This window comes from Oryzias melastigma, linkage group LG13, assembly GCF_002922805.2.
Source record: "Oryzias melastigma strain HK-1 linkage group LG13, ASM292280v2, whole genome shotgun sequence".
NCBI lineage: Eukaryota > Metazoa > Chordata > Actinopteri > Beloniformes > Adrianichthyidae > Oryzias > Oryzias melastigma.
The window spans coordinates 26404450-26424853 of record NC_050524.1 but is presented as its reverse complement, the minus strand read 5'-3'; the positions used below and the strand labels follow the sequence as shown (position 1 = coordinate 26424853).

Sequence of the window (20404 nt, the reverse complement as noted above, 5' to 3'; positions counted from 1 at the left end):
TATAGTTCACTCTGAAAGGCTTAAGAAAATCATGGTAAGACCCCTTAAATATCCAGATACCCTGGTTCCCTGCTGTCTCCATCTTACCGCATTTCAAATGTGGTTAACAGCGTTTTTGTTATAGAGAAATTATTTTGGATTTTTGAGGTGGGAATGCATCAACTCAGTGGGAATTTAGCTAAAATGCTTTCAAAATACAGTTCATAAAAGCACACATGATCTGTGTAATGAATATTACATTGTTTATTAAATGACTTGAAATTACTTGAAACATTAATAGTAGGACTTGTGACTCGACTTGGGACTTGAGTGCTTTTGACTTGGGACTTGACTCGGACTTGAGGACGAAGACTTGGGACTTGACTCGGACTTGCCAAATGATGACTTGGTCCCACCTCTGCCATTTGGTCTTTTGAACACCAGTCACGAAGACACACATGCTTAACCTCAAAAACTGTTGTCATGTTTCTGGTTTCATCTGGAGCTGACGGTGTTTTCCAGGAAGTCCTCAGCTTCAGACCAGAACTTTCCTCAAATGTTAAAGGAAACGAGTTGTCGTTGACTGAAGACTGTGGTTTCCCACAGCGTCCCCCGCCTCCAGCAGGAGGTCAGCCCCTTCTCTCAGTCGAACCAGCAGTCCCTCTGGCAGCCCAAAGACCGGTGGCCGCAGACCGGGCCGGCTACGGCTGCCCCAGCTCGGCAGCAAACACCGGCTCTCCAGCAGCAAGGAGAACTTGGACAGAAGTCCAAACCCAGAAGCCGAGTCCAGAGAGGGTGCACAGCCGGTGGACCCAGAGGCGGGGCTGACGGATGGAGCTATGCCTGAATGTGGGGAATCCGAGTCATCCTGTGGTACGGAGGCGTCCAGCAGCCACTGTGACGTGATGCTGGTGAACGGACTGGGCTCGGACTGCAGCATAGAGAGCAGCATGGAGCCTGACGGTCCCCCGCTGCAGCACAGGGACGGCGCCGGCCTGGACGCCATCTACAACCTTTATGCAATATCAGTACGTCAGCCAGTATGTCGCAGCAGGAGGGAAGTGGTTCCTGCTGCCCACTCACCTGACTGTCCGTCTGTCTCCTCAGTGCCATTCAGGAATCATGGGAGGCGGCCACTATGTGACGTATGCCAAAAACCCCAACAGGAAATGGTACTGCTACAACGACAGCAGTTGTAAGGTGAGCCAGCAGCCTGAGGGAACCATCACTACTCCATGGACTTCTGAGTCTTTCCTTAACAGAGGTTTGATTGAAACAAAGAGAGAATTATAAAACGTTCATGCCAGTAAAGCTTTGTTTTTTATCTGAGAATATGACAGAAGTTGTATTAAAATTCGTATTAATGTGATTACAAAAATAACGCACTAATTTGTCTGTTATAATTGTGACTATATCATGGTCCAGGTGAATACTCAATTCTGATTGACTGCTGGGTGTGGATTAAAAAGTGATAATGCACACCTAAAAAAGAAGTTCTGGTCACACACTCCAAACGTTCTGTGTCACTGCGCAGGCTTTTTTAAAAATACTTTTGCTTCACAAGCTGTAAGAGGTGAACTTTCTCTCTGTTTTGATGCTTTATTAAACCTATTGGGATGGTCAGCATTTATATCGCTTTCCCTTTGAAGGTAAAGGAAGATATATTAACAAATAAGTCTATGCCCCGCCCCATAATGTCAGGTTTATTTTTGGTATGTTTTTTTTAATTAGTTATTCTCCTACTCACAAGATACACATCACTGTACTAAACGGTGTAGTCTTCTGTCCCGCCACAAGAGGGAGTTTCCGTTTTTTGAGCAGGTTATTGGAGCTGAGTCTATACTGAACCTGCTGTAAAATGAAACACAGAGACAAAGAAGCTGATCGTGTGCTGTTTGTGTCTTTCTGTAACTTCAGAAAAAGAAAAAAAAAATCCACATTTGTCCAGGTGCTTTGCCGCCACAGCTGAGATCTGTGTCGGCTTCGAGTTCTGTGGTGTGTTGCCATGTTACCGGGACAACAAGCTGCATCGTGTATCAAATAGTCCTATTTTGTGAAAAAATGATCTAAACCGAAGAATGTAACAATAATAAAGTACTAAATATTGAATTTTTATATATTTAGTAAGTGACCATGGTATAGGCAGGATCATACCCTCTGAAGTTTGCACCATGAGAAATGAACGTACTTCACGGGAGAACTGTCCACCAGTTCCCGTCAGGATGGTTCAGGCCTCCGCGTCATGCGTTAATTTCTCATAATGCTCACTTAGATGGACATTATCCCTTACTTAATGTAATAATTTGACACACCTAGTTATTAGTCCAGCATTTAGTGTAAAGCAACAGTAAAAGCCCCACAGTGATGTTTCATAAATACAAATTCTGAGCAAATAAATTTTTTTGTGCACAACTTTGCAGAAAAAACATGAATACAACATTTAGTTTTACGTTTAACACAGGAGTCAGCAACCTTTAACAGTAAAAGAGCCATTTGGGCTCGTCTTCTACTGATCAAAACCTAGAAGGAGCCGTATAATCTTACTTTAGCCTTCAAGAAATTTAGATTTGCATTCATGACCTTCTTTTTTTTAATAATAAATATGAATTATGTCTTTTTTTGGCACAAACAAAAGCAAAAATATAAAGAGCCTTGCATCACTCAAAATCTGATTTTTTTTTTTTTTTTCACAGAAGCTCAAATAACTTATTTTCAAAATAAAAGACACTGTGCAGGATCAGGTTTTGTTATTTTAGTTTGGGGTTGGACCTTGGTAGTCTTTATTTGTGGGCTTTGTTTGTTTGTTTTCTTGAGGTAGTTGTGGTTAGACAGCCATTATCAGGAGCCGCTGACTCTGACGGTCAAGGAGCCACCATGAAGAGATTAAAGAGCCTCATGTGGCTCTGGAGCCGCAGGTTGCAGTCTCCTGGTTTAACATGTCTCTTTAGAATATGACTTCACTTTTTCTTGACTACGAATTTCTCCTGTTCACAAACTGTCAAAACTATGTCACAGGGTCACAGGCTTATACATAGAGTCCAGAAACATCGATTGATCCAACTTCGCATGTCTGTTCAAGTTTATTTATTTAATTAAAATGTTCACCTTTCAGCTTATCCCTTTGGGGGTCACCACAGTGAAACAGCTCCCACTGTTTGGCATAGTTTTTACGCCGGATGCCCTTCCTGACACAACCCTGTACTTGAGAGGCACAGGGACCCAGTTAGGCAGAAGCGTCAAGGGTCTTGTCTAAGGACCCAATCTGGGTGGAGATCAGTGGACAACCCTGGGAATCGAACCCAGGGCTCCTGCGTGTCAGCCCTTCACCTAGCCCACTGAGCCACCCAGCCGCTTTTTTTGTTTAATTATTTTTTATTTACCTAAAATAAAATAGAAATTTTAAGAATGTTATTGATGCTATAATGGGAAAATTATCTTGATAGCCATAGCTGTTGAAAATGGACTAAAACAGATCAAAACACAGCGATCTCTGACCACATTTTGTGGTTGTCATACAACAGCTGATCTTGTAAACAATGCAGCTGTGGATCATTTTAGTCCCAGAAGTGATGGAACATAACTGAAACAGCTAAGCTAACTTGAAGCTAAAGTATGCTAACTGGTAGCCAACTACCAGATGGCTAACTGTTGCAGTAGTAAAAACAAACAAATAAAAAAATGAAAATTCAGTAGGTTCACAATACCTGACTCTCTTTCTGCTTCTAGGTTTTCTATCTTCTATCTATTTCTATCTGGAGTCTGCTCCCAGTTAGCCTTCTTTAGCTCCTAGTTAGCTTAGCTGGTTTTGTTACAACTATCCATTTTCTTAACCTGCTATCCCTTTCGAGGTCACGGTGCTGCTAGAGCCTGGTCCGGTACTCATGGGCAAAGGCAAGGGTACACCTGTACCGGGAATAAACTGCCCGGCTAAGTGAGGAACCCCTACGCTAACATGCCACTGCCAGCCGGTGTTGTGCCAAGGTACGTTCCCCCTGCCAGAATGGTGTCTGAGACTGGGGACACAAATTCTGCAGGGGACGTACCTTGACACAACACCAGCACCAATGAGCAGACAGGAGAACGGCAGCAGCAGAGAGACAGGGATCCCTCTGCCGCCGCCCTCTCAGGCGTTTTTATTTTCTTTCATCATTCTCTAAACATCTCTCTCTTTTTTTTCTGTTTATATATTTTCTTTTTTCCAGCAGAGCTAGATAACTTTCCTCCTAGGTAGTTTAATGAAAGAGTCGCAGTTCGCATGCTCACTCAGTTGGATCGCTTATTCCTGGACTCGATGTATCAGCCTGTGACCCCTCAATGTATTTTTGACAGTTTGTGAAACAGGAGCAATTTGTTTTCAAGACAAAGAAAAGTCATACTCTAAAGAGGAGTGTTACATGTAAAACTAAATGTTGTATTCATATCTTTTCCTGTAAAGTTGTGTACAAAATATTAATTTGTACACAATTGTGTATTTAGGATTACAACTTTTGTTTATGAGTATGTTTCTTTTTGAAAGCTATCTTACCTCATATGTGTCTCAAACCAGAGCTGCTCATGAAAGCAGGGAGATGTGTGAGGAGCCCCCTTTTTCTAGCACCTGTTCACATAAATTGTTCTCTTCTGAACAGGAAGTGCACTCTGAGGAGATCGATACGGACTCGGCCTACATCCTGTTCTACGAGCAGCAGGGCGTGGACTACTCCCGCTTCCTGCCAAAGACCGATGGCAAGAAGATGGCCGACACCAGTAGCATGGACGAAGACTTTGAGTCGGATTATAAGAAGTACTGTGTACTGCAGTGACCGCTGCTCGTCTTCCATCAGCCAGCGCTTCCTGCGGTCCACGCCACACGTCAGATCCCTCTGGAGCGTCCTCACAAACGGCTGAGGGCCACAGACGGACCCTGCTGCGCACCTTCAGAGAGCACTTTGGAAACTCTTCAGCTTAGAACATGGGTTTGTGAAAAGGTTTGCCAAGGCCACAGTGAAGCCCCGCCTCCTCCCAGCAGCACTGCACAGGTGCACTTTGTTGAGCCTTGCAAAACAAGCTCCGCCCCTTCTTGTTGTGAATCTCTCCATTGCATCCATGTAACATGTGCCAGCACATCTGTGAATGTACGGCAGTCTGACGCATCACATGGTGATGAAGCGGAGAAGAGGCCGAACAGAAAGCTACGTTCCCAGTCTGTCTGTGCAGGTGTCACATGAGCTGCCACGACCAACCCCGCCTCTGCGGGGCGTACTGTGACCAGTTTTTTAGGAATGCTCCTCCAAAGGTTTTAGTAGTGATAGCTCTGATTAAGGTCATCTGCTACCTCATCGCTTCTCTGCAGTTTTTCCCCAGGAAAGTCTGTGACAGTGTTATTGATTATGAGAGGCAGTACATTTCAGGCCCCCCATACGCCAAAAAGGAAAGGTCTCCCCCTTTCAGGTGGTGCACACCGGTCCTGATGCTGATGGAAGATCAGGCACGTTTGTCCAACTCCCCTTTAATTCCAGCTCTCCTAAAACCTATGGCTGCATGTGCCATGTGGACCAGCGTGCAGCCACAGGGCTGTGGGGGGGATCATCTAAGAACGGTGCCATGATTTCAGATTCTACACCTTAAGATAGCAAATGTTTTCATTCAGTTGTTTTTGTAAGATTTCTTTTATTTTTGTAAAAGCCAGTTTGTGCTTGAGAAAGCTGTCTGAGTGTTGTGGGAACAGGCTGACTCTGCCTCACACACCTTCCCCTGGCTCCGCCTTTCCTCCCCAGGATTTTAAAATCTCTTTTAGCGTGTCATTTACCTGTTAACTTGACATACCCTGAATGTTTCAGTCACACAAAGTGAGTGGATCAGAAAGTATGCAGCTCATTAAATCCTTAAGCAAACGCAGTGACGTGTCATGGATGGCAGCTGCAGCTCTCCCTGACCGTGAGAATGAACCAACTTGAAGCCAGGCACAGAAAACCTGCATCAGACGGCAGAACCGAGCGCTACTGCTGAATCATTTCAACTGAGGCCAGAATGCATTTCAACGTGTCCTCCATGAAGATTCCACTCATCAGATAGTTTGAGGTGTACCTGGATTGATGCAGGACCTGCAGCTGCTGCAGCTCTGTCTCCCACCTTCTGCTTTTAAAAGCATCACTACAGTTGCTTGTCCTCTGTTTTAGTCGAGCGCCTCCTTGAGGCAGTGCTTCTCACTGCGGTCTCTTGCCCATTGTCTCCCAACTTACTTCTCCCTGCTGGGTTTGGTGAAATCACTGTGAGCGAGCAGTAGCCGTGCTGTCAGGAGGACAGAGAAAGGACTCTGTCGCTAGAGAAACTCTCTTTAGCCAGTGACATTTGTTGAACAAATGGAAATACGCCTTTGTTTTCCTGCTCAGCACTGTTCTTTCTGTTTGTGTTTAGAAGTGGGAGGAGCTTCATCTCGAAAGAGCTTTTTTTGTAAGATTGGCTGCAGTTAAAGGTGCAATACATGTTGACTTTTGCGTGTGACTGACCCCGTGCAAATCCATGATCTACAGCTCTGCACTACTGAACCCCACCCCCCCTTAAAGCCCCGCCCCTGAAAAACAGGTGGACCGGTGGTGCAATCTACTACTGAGCTGACTGTCAGTGTTTGTAGCCTCTTCTTATTTAAGTTCATTACTGTTGATCTTAACCTGACATGTTAATTTAAAGAAGAATTTTGTAAGTTGTTTGTTGACAGAAAGTGACATTGCACTGACATGAAAACATGTACATAAATGTGTTGTGTAAATAAGCCAACGAAAACTATGTATTTGAATACAAAGTGTACAAATATTGTAATTGTAGTTGTATATGGAGTGAAATTGTTGATCTGTAACAAAATACCCAAGCGACTAATTAAATTCTGCAGAGACCACATCAGACTGAAGCCGTCTTTGCTTTCTGAAACCTACTGGGTTTTTGTTATGAGTTGCAGCTCCACCATTTTTCACTGCAGGACTCTGAAAAATATCTGCATGCGTTTCTCTACATGGATCTCTCTACATTCATCTCTACATATTTCACTCTACATGCATATCTCTACATGTATTTCTCTACATGCATCTCTACATGCATATCTCTACATGCATCTCTCTACATTTATCTCTCTACATGCATCTCTACATAAATTTCTCTACATGCATCTCTCTACATTGATCTCTACATTCATCTCTACATGCATCTCTACATGTATTTCTCTACATGCATTTCTTTACATTTATCTCTCTACATTCATCTCTACATGAATTTCTCTACATGCATCTCTACATGTATCTCTCTGCATTCATCTCTACATGTGTCTCTACATGTATTTCTCTACATGCATTTTTTTACATTTATCTCTCTACATTCATCTCTACATGAATTTCTCTACATGCATCTCTACATGTATCTCTCTGCATTCATCTCTACATGTGTCTCTCTACACGCATATCTCTACATTCATCTCTACATATTTCACTCTACATGCATCTCTCTACATGCATATCTCTACATGCATCTCTCTACATTTATCTCTCTACATCCATCTCTACATGTATTTCTCTACATGCATCTCTACATGCATCTCTCTACATTTATTTCTCTACATGTGTCTCTACATGCATCTCTCTACATGCATCTCTCTACATTCATCTCTACATGCATCTACATGTATTCCTCTACATGCATCTCTCTACATGCATCTCTACATGCATCTTTCTACATGCATCTCTACATGCATCTCTCTACATTTATCTCTCTACATGCATCTCTACATGCATCTTTCTACATGCATCTCTCTACATTTATCTCTCTACATGCATCTTTCTACATGCATCTCTCTACATTCATCTCTACATGCATCTTTCTACATGCATCTCTCTACATTCATCTCTACATGCATCTCTACATAAATTTCTCTACATGCATCTCTCTACATTTATCTCTCTACATGCATCTCTCTACATGCATCTCTACATGTATATCTCTGCATTCATCTCTACATGTGTCTCTACATAAATTTCTCTACATGCATCTCTCTACATTTATCTCTCTACATGCATCTCTACATGTATATCTCTGCATTCATCTCTACATGTGTCTCTCTACACGCATATCTCTACATGAATGTCTACATGAATCTCTCTACATGCATATCTCTACATGCCTCTCTCTATATGCATATCTCTATATGCATCTCTCTACATTCATCTCTACATGCATCTCTCTACATGCATATCTCTCCATGCATCTCTACCTGAATGTCTACATGCATCTCTCTACATTAATCTCTACACGCATATCTCTACATGAATGTCTACATGAATCTCTCTACATGCATATCTCTACATGCCTCTCTCTATATGCATATCTCTATATGCATCTCTCTACATTCATCTCTACATGCATATCTCTCCATGCATCTCTACCTGAATGTCTACATGCATCTCTCTACATTAATCTCTACATGCATCTCTCTACATGCATATCTCTACATGGATCTCTCTACATTAATTTCTACATGCATCTCTCTACATTAATCTCTACATGCATATCTCTACATGTATCTCTGCATGAATCACTCTGCATTCATCTATACATGCATCTCTCTATATGCACCTCTACATGCATCTCTCTACATTCATCATTACAGGCATATCTCTCCATGCATCTCTACATGCATCTCTACCTGAATGTCTACATGCATCTCTCTACATTCATCTCTACATGCATCTCTACATAAATGTCTACATGCATCTCTCTACATGCATATATCTACATGGATCTCTCTACATTAATTTCTACATGCATCTCTCTACATTAATCTCTACATGCATATCTCTACATGTATCTCTGCATGAATCACTCTGCATTCATCTATACATGCATCTCTCTATATGCATATATCTACATGCATCTCTCTATATGCACCTCTACATGCATCTCTCTACATTCATCTCTACATGCATATCTCTCCATGCATCTCTACATGCATCTCTACCTGAATGTCTACATGCATCTCTCTACATCCATCTCTACATGCATCTGTCTACATTAATCTGTACATGCATCTCTCTACATTCATCTCTACATGCATATCTCTCCATGTATCTCTACATGCATCTCTACCTGAATGTCTACATGCATCTCTCTACATGCATCTCTCTACATTCATCTCTACATGCATCTCTCTACATTCATCTCTTCATGCATATCTCTACATGTATCTCTCCATATGCATATCTCTTAATGCATCTCTCTATATGTATATCTCTACATGCATCTCTCTACATTCATCTCTACAGGCATCTCTACATGAATGTCTACATGCATATCTCTACATGCATCTCTCTACATGCATCTCTACATTCATCTATACATGCATCTCTCTACATGCATCTCTCTATATGCATATCTCTTAATGCATCTCTCTATATGCATATCTCTACATGCATCTCTCTACATGAATCTCTCAACATTTATCTCTCTACAACATGCATCTCTACATGAATCTCTATGGATTTATCTCTACATGCATCTCTACATGCATATCTCTACATGTATGTGTACATGAATCACTCTGCATTCATCTCTACATGCATCTCTACATGCATATCTCTACATGCATCTCTCTATATGCATATCTCTACATGCATCTCTCTACATTCATCTCTACATGCATCTCTACATGAATGTCTACATGCATCTCTCTACATTAATCTCTACATGCATCTCTACATGCATATCTCTACATGTATCTCTACATGAATCACTCTGCATTCATCTCTACATGCATCTTTCAACATGCTCCTTTACAGGTATCTCTCTACATGCATCTCTACATGAATCTCTCTGCATTCATCTCTACATGCATCTCTCTATATGCATATCTCTACATGCATCTCTCTACATCAGTGTTCCTCACTCCAGGTCCTCGAGAGCCGCCACCCTGTCTGTTTTCCAAATCTCCAAGCCCTGCTAGCTGCTGATTAGTTCAGTCAGATGTCTCCACATTCTGATTGAATGAACACACCTGGTCCAGGTAATCAGCAGCAAGCAGTACACAAAGAGCTGGAAAACAGGCAGGTTGGCGGCTCTCGAGGACCTGGAATGAGTAACACTGCTCTACAACCATCTCTCTACATGCATCTCTCTACATTCATCTCTGCATGCATCTCTCTACATTCATCTCTGCATGTATCTCTCTACATGCATCTCTGCATGTATTTCTCTGCATTCATCTCTACATGCATCGTTCTACATGCACCTCTCTATGCATCTCTACATGCATTTCTCTACATTCATCTCTCTACATGCTCCTCTACATGTATTTCTCTACATGCATCTCTGCATGTATCTGTCTGCATTCATCTCTCTACATGCATCTCTACATGCATATCTCTACATACTCCTTTACAGATATCTCTCTACATGCATCTTTCCACCTGCATCTCTACAGTTATCTCTCTACATGCATCTCTACATGTATTTCTCTGCATTCATCTCTGCATGCATCTCTCTACATGCAAATCTCTACATGCTTCTTTCTACATGCATCTCTACAGTTATCTCTCTACATGCATTTCTCTTATGGAACAAATGCATTTACATGTTTTGTATACATCTTCATCATCAGAACATGGTGGATTCATACATAATCTTCATTTATTGTTCATATTTATTATGTTTTTACTTTGACAAAGGGGTGATATCATATTTACTGTTGCATTTGCCCGAATTGACTCATTCAGGGGTTAAGGAGAAAATCCGATACAGCCTTTGTGTCTTGTTGCTGATAAATGAGCCCATGTCATCAACACTCCACCGCCTTACCTAACTTTAAAAGGAAATCTGTTTTTGGTGTTTTCTCAATATTTCATTTATTTCCTAGGTACCAGTTCATCACAGAGGTTACCTCAAACCTCACATCCATTAAACCAGGAAAATCCAGTTCTCCCTTATAATTTTGGGATTGCTAATTTAGTTCTGATTCTCACTCGTAGAAGACAAACACAAAAGTTAGAGACTGCAACAATTATGGCAAAGAGAGACCCAGACATGTGAAACTGTCAACCTGAAATAACAAACATCTCAACTTTGGTCCCAAACGGCTGCAGTTGTGTTTTGTTCAGATGCAGGTTTACAATAGTTTAACTCATCTTGCATAACTGATGACTCAATAAAGACCTCCACTATTGATTTTATTTTCACAATAAAAACACCTCCATGTTTTTTTTATTTTCTAAAAAGTTGTTTTTGTGTTCAGTAGGTTAACAAAAGAACAAATGTTGTTCTGGAAATGAGTGAAACAGCAACACCTAAACCTCAACAGAAGAGCTGCTGTTCTGCACACGGCTCTGCATCAAACCACTGATGTCCTCTCTCTGAAGGGTTTGAACTGATAAAACTGTTCACAGCTGTGTGCACACTGACCCTTAATATCCTATCAAATATTTTTATGCGCTTTACTAAAAGTGGCACAAACCTTCTGTAAATTATTGATTAGAAAAACACAATTGAAGGAAAAAAGAAACAAAAAAATGCCATCTTTAGAAATTCTTGAGGTTTTTCCCTCATAAACGTTGGTTTAGTGAATTTAGAACTGATAGTTATTTAATACAGTTAATATTTAGGAGTAAACCCTTCAGCCTCTCCCAGGTCTTGGACACAGATGTGCAGCTTCAGATGCAGCTGTTCAGCTGGTTGACCTTTTCTCTCTCAGCTGAAAGCTTCACTTCTTGTTGCATATTTATTCGCATGAAGAAGAGGGAGGAAACCGCGAAGACAGCGTGTTTGCAGCAGCGACCCTCAACCAGACTTTACCATGCACTGCACATGTGGTGGATGGAGGCGGGGGCTTCCTGTCAGCATCACATCTGGCTCGCTTTCAGTGAAGTGACATTTACCACAAAAAACAACAGGGTGGAATTATCAGTTAATCTTCCTATTTTTTAAATTAATGTATTAACCTTTGAACACACAAAGCAAAGAACATAAACACTGGAGCTCATGTGTTAAAAGGTTAAAAAAAATGTTTCCAAAGTGATTTGATGGTTTTGTATTGGTGCATTCATTTGTTTAAGCAGACTTATGTCTGCTATGTGTTAAAGCTGCTCACATGTTAGTATAACTTGATGTGTAACATCAGTTCTGTGCAGAAATCCTCTGGGCTTCTTAAGTTTTGTAACCGTGTTTGGTTGTTGTTGTTTTTTTTTCTTTCCTCTGCAGGTTTTTGCAGAAATATAAAATTAATGTAGCTGTCTCTGAAAATGCACTTCATGTGAATATGAGAGAATCCATGTGTTGAGAACTTTCATGTGCTGCTGTGGGGGACAGTCACATGAGGGCTTTGTGTCTTGAGCAGCAGCTCCTCACTTCCTCTGACTGCAGTGGTTGATGTGCACAGAGTCAAAGGCTCCCACCGCTCAACCTTTTGAGGGGTCCGACTTCATGGAGATCAGCTGCCTTCTGAACACAGGCTGGAGTTTTCCTGCTCTCTGAGGGATGCAGGGCTTCAGCAAATGTGCGTAAGACTTTTGATCCAAAGCTTCTACTGCAGGTCTCTTCCTGTGTGTGCTCACCGATTCACCGCCATCCTTCCTTCAGACTGAGGTGAGACTACAAGCCCCAGCGCACGTCTGCCATGACATGAACTCCTCCAACTCCACCGAGTGTGCAGGTGAGCTGCAGTAGGGCATGCTGGGAATTTGTCCCCTCTGCTGCTGACTGCTGGTTGTTTTCAGATCAGAGCCAGGACCTGAAGTTCTACATCGTCATCGCTGCTCTGTCCGTCATCATCGTGGTCCTCACTGTGCTGGGGGTCAGGCTATTGGGAAAGTAAGAGCAGAATAAAGTGTGTGTATGTCATAGTGTTTGGATTAAAGTGATGGTGGGCTGGTCTTCAGATGCCTCGTGAGTCAGGGGTTTTAGACATGCTCCACCAAAAAGAGATGCAGGATGCAGACAAATGTGCAGACAACATAACGATAGACTGGCAGACAGAAACGCAGCTTGATGGAGACAGTTTGTCTGAGAGGGTCTGATATGCTTCAGCATGTCTGCCAAGGAGGAAAGACAGAAGTCTGCAGGTCTCTGCATGATCACTGCAGATGATTCAATGATTTCTGAAACACAGAAAAGAACTCTAGTTAAAGTCAACCAGGACTTTTTTTTTATTAAAAAAAAACATTCCCAGTAGTATTTCAATGATGATTATACCATGGTCTGGGTGAATACTCGATTCTGATTGGCTGCTGGGTGTGGATTAAAAAGTGATAATGCACAGTAATAACTCACACCTAAAAAAGAAGTTTCGGTCACACAGACCAAACGCTCGATATCACTGCGCAGGCTTCTTTAAAACACATTTTTCCTTCATCGTCTGGACAAAACAAGCAGTAATGGATGAACTTTCTCTCTGAACTGATGCTTTATTTAACTTATTGTAGCGACCAGCATTTATATTCCTCTCCTTTTGTAAGGTAAATTAATATTGACAAATTGGTTATTCTCCTTCTAATAAAACACCACTCGACATGAAAGGTGTAGTCTTCTGTTTCACCACAAGAGGGAGTTTCTGCTTTTAGAGCAGCTCAGAAGAGCGAACCTGCCGTGAAATGAAACACAGACAGAAGCTGATTGTGTTCTGTTTATGTTCTAGCTGCTCACTGAAGGATTAACGTCAGAAAAAGAAGAAAAATATCCTAATTTGTCCGGGTCTTTCTTTCAAAACAGCGACACTTTACCGCTGCAGCTGAGGTCTGTAACGGCTTCCGGCTTCATGCCGTGTTCCATGTCACCGTGACAACAAACCGCATCACGGATCAAATCGTCCGGTTTTTGTGAAAAAATGATCTAAACCAAAGAATAAAGTACTAAATATTGATTGAATGTTTATTTATTTTGTAAATGACCATGGTATAAGCGGGATAATACCCTCCGAAGAGTGCATTATGAGAAATTAACGCACTTCACGGAGGCAACCGTCCTCCGCGTCGTGCGTTAATTTCTCATAATGCACACTTCATCGGGTATTATCCCTTACTTATAAAGTTTTTAACCCAAAACCCACAACCTAAATGTCTTTAAGAGTATTTTTTTATGTTGATCTGAAGCCTCTGTTTCAAAAATATCCTCTGAGGGGGCGTGGCCTTTGGAGCCGAACTGAGTAGCTCCGCCCCTGATTCCTCCCCCCCTGTCTGATTATGACAGCTCTGTGTCTCTCTTGCATAAATCTTCACCGCTGCTACATAAAAATGTCCAAAAGATTGAACTTTTGTGATAACAGGCCTTTTGTACTTCTATGTACATGTTTTTTTTAAAAAAAAAAACTAAAACTGTAATTAACAATGTTTTGGAAAGTAAGTCTTCTGATTGGATGCAGGGATGTCCATGGTTAATAACTGCTGAGGGTAGCATGTTCATGAGCGTGATTGTTCTGCAGGTATCGCTCCATGGTCCGTACCGTTGCAGCGCTCCAGCGCAGCAAGCTGTTTTTTCCACAGATACAACCTCCCAGCATGCCGATGGTCGCTACTGCAGCAGAGGAGGAAGAGCAGGTTGACGAGCCTCTTCCTCTGCGGACTCCTCTGCGGATCAGCAGCACACTCAGGTCCTGCTCAAAGAGGCTGAGGAAAAGCCAGGACCAGGTACTGCAGGTGGACCAACATGCAGATGTTCTTCCAGCCTCCTCTCATTGCTGTTCATGTGGACATTTCAGTCCCAGAACCTTCATTTGACCAAATCAGACCTGAACCTGCTACACCTGATCAAAGCAGGTAAGGAAGGGGTCTTCTACCAGGCCAGGATGAGCAGAGGGACATGTAAAGGGCACACCATGTTGACCTGCAAGATCAGCAAGGAAGGTAAGAACGTCCAAACCCAGAACATCTTCAAAATCAAATATTTCTTGAGGTAACTCATTAACCCTTTAACACCAGAACTCCAGTGTTTATGTAATTTTTTAATTGCTAACACAATCAACGTCATTCCAGTAGATTGTTTGGGAAAAAGCGGCTCATCGATGACGTTGATTGTGTGAAAGATTGAAAAGAGATTTAGGTTTTTGTTGTGTTGGTCTTGTTTCCTTATTTTTAACCTCCTTGTCATCAGAAGTCTTACACAGCTGGTTCTGTTATTTTAGTTTAGTTTAGCTTTAGTTTAACAAAGGGGCTTGGAGTTGATAAGCTGTTAGCTTCATCCAAAGCCCTTTTTCGAACTATGAACATCTCTTGTTGCATTCAAGATTCATTGTGGGAGAAATTGCATTGTTTCTTATATTTCTTGTTTGTTTGCTTTTGCTCTTTTCATTTTTCTTTGTTTTATCGTTGTTCTTGTTCGAAAAATCAAATCTATAAAAAATAAATAAATAAAAAAAAAAAGTTTGGGGTAGACCTTGGTAGTCTTCGTTTATTTGTTTTCTCTTGGTAGATTTTGGTCTACTCTTGACGGTGGACATGGCTGGTTCAGCAGTCTGACTTGTTTTATGTTTGGCGAGGTTCCAATCCGTTTTGGTTTGTCTTTTTGTTCCCCATTTTCATTTTCCCCTGGACCCGAGGCAGGTGTGCGTGTTGGGGATGTAACACTACATAAAGCACTGCCTCCAGCTCGCACACCCAGTCCCTTATTTCCACAGCACAGATGTCCCCAGTAATCACAAATTCTGTCAAAAATGGTAAAAAAACTCTGATTTTGTGTTTTCCGTCTGAGGTGTGCGTCTGAAACATGTGGAGACTGAGGTATCCATCATGAGGAAGTTGATGCACCACAAGAACGTTCTGCAGCTGCTGGACTGGAACACCTCAGCAGGTGGGAGACTCTGTCACAAACGGGCAGACAGCTGGTTCCAAATGCAGCAGGTTTATTGAGAAGAGACAGGCAGACAGCAGCCAGGCCAAGCTCAGAGTCCACAGAGCTAAATCAGAGCAAAGTCCAGGCAAGAGGTCAGGGCAGGCGGCTAGGAGGCAGAGTCAGGAGCAAAGCAGGGTCAGGTAACAGGTGATCAGATCAGAGGTAAACGCTCGGTTTGCTGGCAGAAAGACACAGGCAATACTCCGCACTGAGTGTGGTCTGAGAAGACCTTCAATGTCCTGTGGCTGATGAGAACCAGGTGTAGAGCCATCCAAACATTGTGCGCTGGTGTTGATGGCAGACTGAGTGCAGTCAGGACTGTACTCAGTCAGGACTGTACTCCGTGGAACAAAAATCCTCATGAAAAGGAGATCTTTTGTTTTTAGGAAAATGTTACAACAAATATTCTTGGGTTTTGAAACTGTCACTGAACTTGCTAGAATTTCAACCTGTGGTGTCATGAAAAGAGTTAGGACTGCATTTTATCTGCTAAACATGATGGTGGAAGCATAGTTATTTGTTCTTATTGGCTGCATTTCAGTCAAAGCTACTTTCTGAACAGCACCAACGTTTGAATCCGAAAGAACAGCTTTGGTCATGACCACATGAAATGAAATGTTATGATCTGATGATACTGCTTCAAATCTGGATGAAAAGAGTATAAAAAGACTAATCTTTGGCAAATGTACTAAATACAAATATTTTCTGTATCGTAGTTTTGCAAAAGTTTAAGAAACTAGTTTAAAAATGTGATGAGATCATCTTACAATCAGGAGCAGAACGAAACCGGTCTGCTGTTCTGTGGGAATCTTTACAAATCGTTTAGTCAGAGCTTGTTGGATATTTTCTCCGCAGAGCCGTTCATGCTGATCATGGAATACGTGAGTGTTGGGACTTTGAGAACTTTCCTCCAGACCAACAGAGTCCACCTAAGCGGAGACCCTGAGCTGCAGAGTCTGCTCACCATCGCCTCCTATCACATCGCTCTGGCCATGCAGCACCTGCGCTCCAAAATGGTACATACAGATTTGCAGCCCAGTGGGTTAGAGAACGCAAAGATACAGGAGTATAAAATAGAGATAGAAAAAGAATGTGCAAACTGACACCAATACTGCATAAAAATGACAAATGGATTGGATTGGATTAGGGGTTTAAACCACCAAATAGTTCTCAAATACAACTTTGTCTGCCTGGCTTCTGGGTGGAATATTATTTGGTAGCATGGTGGAGCAGTTGTTAGCGCTCTCAAGGGTCCTGGTTCAGATCCCGGCTGGAACCTCTTTGAGTAGAGTTTTCATTTTCTCCCTGTCTATGCATGGTGGAGTCTCTGATAGCCTTAACACTGCCTTTGAGTGCGTGTGGGAATGATTGTGTGGCCCAGCAACAGGGTATCAACCTGTTCAGGATATACCCCAACTTTGCCAAACACTAGTCTGAACAGGCTCCAGCAACACCCATTGGGCCTGACAGGGATTCAATCGGTTTAAAAGATGGATGGAAGGATGGACGAATGGATGGATGGATAGAAACTGCAGTTTCTGCGGGGAACAAGTGTCTGAGTAATGTAGTAATAGTATCAGAGTAAGGTATTGTTAGTATCTGAGTAAGGTATTGTTAGTATTACGGTAAAGTATTCTTAGTATCTGAGTGAGGTATTGTTAGTATCTAAGTAAAGTATTCTTAGTATCTGAGTAAGGTATTGTTAGTATCAGAGTATTGTATTGTTTGTATTACAGTAAAGTATTCTTGGTATCTGAGTAAGGTATTGCTAGTATCAGAGTAATGTATTGCTAGTATTAGAGTAAGGTATTGTTAGTATTACAGTAAAGTATTCTTAGTATCTGAGTACGATATTGTTAGTATCTGAGTAATGTATTGTTAGTATCAGAGTGTTGTATTGTTAGTATCTGAGTAAGGTATTGTTAGTATCAGATTATTGTATTGTTAGTATCTGAGTAAGGTATTGTTAGTATCAGAGTATTGTATTGGTAGTATCAGAGTAAGGTATTGTTAGTATTAGAGTGAGGTATTGATAGTATCTGAGTAAGGTATTGTTAGTATCAGAGTAATGTATTGTTAGTATTAGAGTAAGGTATTGTTAGTATCAGAGTAAAGTATTGTTAGTATCAGAGTATTGTATTGTTAGTATCTGAGTAAGGTATTGTTAGTATTACGGTAAAGTATTCTTAGTATCTGAGTGAGGTATTGTTAGTATCAGAGTAATGTATTGTTAATATCTAAGTAAAGTATTCTTAGTATCTGAGTAATGTATTGTTAGTATCAGAGTATTGTATTGTTAGTATCTAAGTAAAGTATTCTTAGTATCTGAGTAAGGTATCGTTAGTATCAGAGTATGGTATTGTTTGTATTACAGTAAAGTATTCTTGGTATCTGAGTAAGGTATTGCTAGTACCAGAGTAATGTATTGCTAGTATTAGAGTAAGGTATTGTTAGTATTACAGTAAAGTATTCTTAGTATCTGAGTACGATATTGTTAGTATCTGAGTAATGTGTTGTTAGTATCAGAGTGTTGTATTGTTAGTATCTGAGTAAGGTATTGTTAGAATCAGATTATTGTATTGTTAGTATCTGAGTAAGGTATTGTTAGTATCAGAGTGAGGTATTGATAGTATCTGAGTAATGTGTTGTTAGTATTAGAGTAAAGTATCCTTAGTATCAGAGTGAGGTATTGATAGTATCTAAGTAATGTATTGTTAGTATTAGAGTAAGGTATTGTTAGTATTAGAGTAAAGTATCCTTAGTATCAGAGTGAGGTATTGATAGTATCTGAGTAATGTATTGTTAGTATTAGAGTAAGGTATTGTTAGTATTAGAGTAAAGTATCCTTAGTATCAGAGTATTGTTTTGTTATTATCTCAGTACGGTATTGTTAGTATCAGAGTGAGGTATTGTTCAAATAAGAGTGGGGTTTTGCTACTTTCAGATTAAGTAGGGTATTTTTAGGCTTTACAAGCATCATGTCCACCATCAGTATAATGAGTTTGGAGCTTACAACTGACTCCTTTTATTATTTTATTTAGTTTTTTACCTTTAGTTTCGGATGTCCTACCTATTGCTGATTACCAGGATCAGGAATGATGTCACCAAAAAGGAGAGTAGGAGAAAAAGGGAAATAAATCCTGGAGGCGAACATTCCGGCTGTCTAAAATGACACTTTTCTGACTTAAACAGCTTTTGAAAAGCAATTTTTTGTATCATCATCTGAAAAACTGACTTTAAGATAATTTTCAGAACATCCTGGTTTTTATCCTTGAATGCTTTGAACTTCCCTCTGAATGACCATTTTGATCAATAACTGCTTTGGAAATATTTAAGATGCATTTTATTTTTCTTGAATAGGTATATACTGGGACTAAATGGTAACATGATTTGGATTGAACATGCTCACTATATGATAGACATTTTGCATTGCTTTGTTCAACATTCTATCACTTCGTATAGAATTCTTCTCCACATTTCTACTTCACCACTTTGACACTAGTGAGTTTTTCCTGTCGGCTTGAGTGCATGTCAGTTGCACAAATGCATGCAGTCACTCTGAGCACTTTCACCTTTTGAGCAGATCCTTCACTGCGACTTGGCTTTGAGGAACATCATGGTCAACAAGTTTCCATGGGAGGTGAAGGTGGCAGAGTTTGGTCTGGCTCGAGATATGAGCCGCATGGCCAGCCGCCGCAGCACTGGTTGGCAAAGTCCACAGGTGAGATTCCACTAACAGCCACTGCCTGGCTCTGGAGTTAAGTTCACGTTTCTGTGTTGAATGTCGACTCTGCAGAGGGTTCCAGACCATCATGAACATGGTTTTCAAAAATGCTAATGGCCTTTTTGAAATTGAGACCAGTCAACCAGTCTAAAAAACGCAAAACATTCAATCTCTTTGATGCGATGAAAACATTGAAGCATTGTGAATGTAGTTCTCATGAAGTTTTGGGACTTTACCCAGTGTTTGTTTGCTGTGGTGGCATGCTGAGTGTCACCATCTTTTCCTCTGTGATCTGAGCAGCAGCGGGTACCGCTGCGCTGGTACCCCCCCGAGTACTTCAAGAACAAGTATTACAGCTTCAAGGGAGATGTGTGGTCGTTCGGCATCGTGCTGTGGGAGATGCAGACATTTGGTAAGTAGACGGCTTGAAACCTGAATATCATCAATGACACAAGGGCTTTAGAAGACTCTAGTGTGAAGTAGGTGTTAAAAATCTTTTTTTTTTTTTTTTAAAGTCTTTTGTATTAAGTCTTTTTGGAATAATCATCTGTCCACTGGTGGCTTTGCAAGGCGAATGTAAAATGTTAAATGCAGAGGTGGGTTGTTACAAGTTACATTTACTTTTGTATATTTATTTCTAAAGGAAACACATTTCTCCATTATTTACTTTTACTACACCAGCTGTGAACCAGCATTGAATCTGCATACTTTCTAAAGTTTACACCACTCTTACCATCTTTCCAGAGATGCACAATAATATCAACACACTATTGGTGTCTGTATATACACTGCTCACAAAGATGAAAGGAACACTTTTTTATTGGGCCTGCCATGAATTGAATTAAACCTGTCTGATAATCTTCTGGTTGGTTA

At 41.1% G+C, this 20404-nt stretch overlaps 2 protein-coding genes across 3 annotated transcripts in view; both read left to right on the top strand.

The window, feature by feature from the left end:
- usp32 (ubiquitin specific peptidase 32) overlaps positions 1–6856 on the top strand; it is a gene marked incomplete at its 5' end in the record, with an annotated part of 31533 nt that extends 24677 nt beyond the window's left edge. For both annotated transcript variants that reach the window (XM_036214777.1, XM_036214776.1), the window contains 3 exon segments: positions 586–1007; positions 1087–1179; positions 4608–6856. In XM_036214777.1, the coding sequence (XP_036070670.1) occupies positions 586–1007; positions 1087–1179; positions 4608–4781 (689 nt within the window).
- A 4891-nt stretch (positions 6857–11747) lies between these two features.
- Positions 11748–20404, top strand: part of si:ch211-167j9.5 (tyrosine kinase receptor Cad96Ca) — a gene marked incomplete at its 3' end in the record, with an annotated part of 12078 nt that continues 3421 nt past the window's right edge. Inside the window, 9 exon segments of the mRNA XM_024258046.2 lie at positions 11748–12481; positions 12565–12637; positions 12702–12795; positions 14402–14606; positions 14678–14822; positions 15667–15765; positions 16663–16823; positions 19391–19528; positions 19832–19943. Of these exon segments, the coding sequence (XP_024113814.1) occupies positions 12607–12637; positions 12702–12795; positions 14402–14606; positions 14678–14822; positions 15667–15765; positions 16663–16823; positions 19391–19528; positions 19832–19943 (985 nt within the window).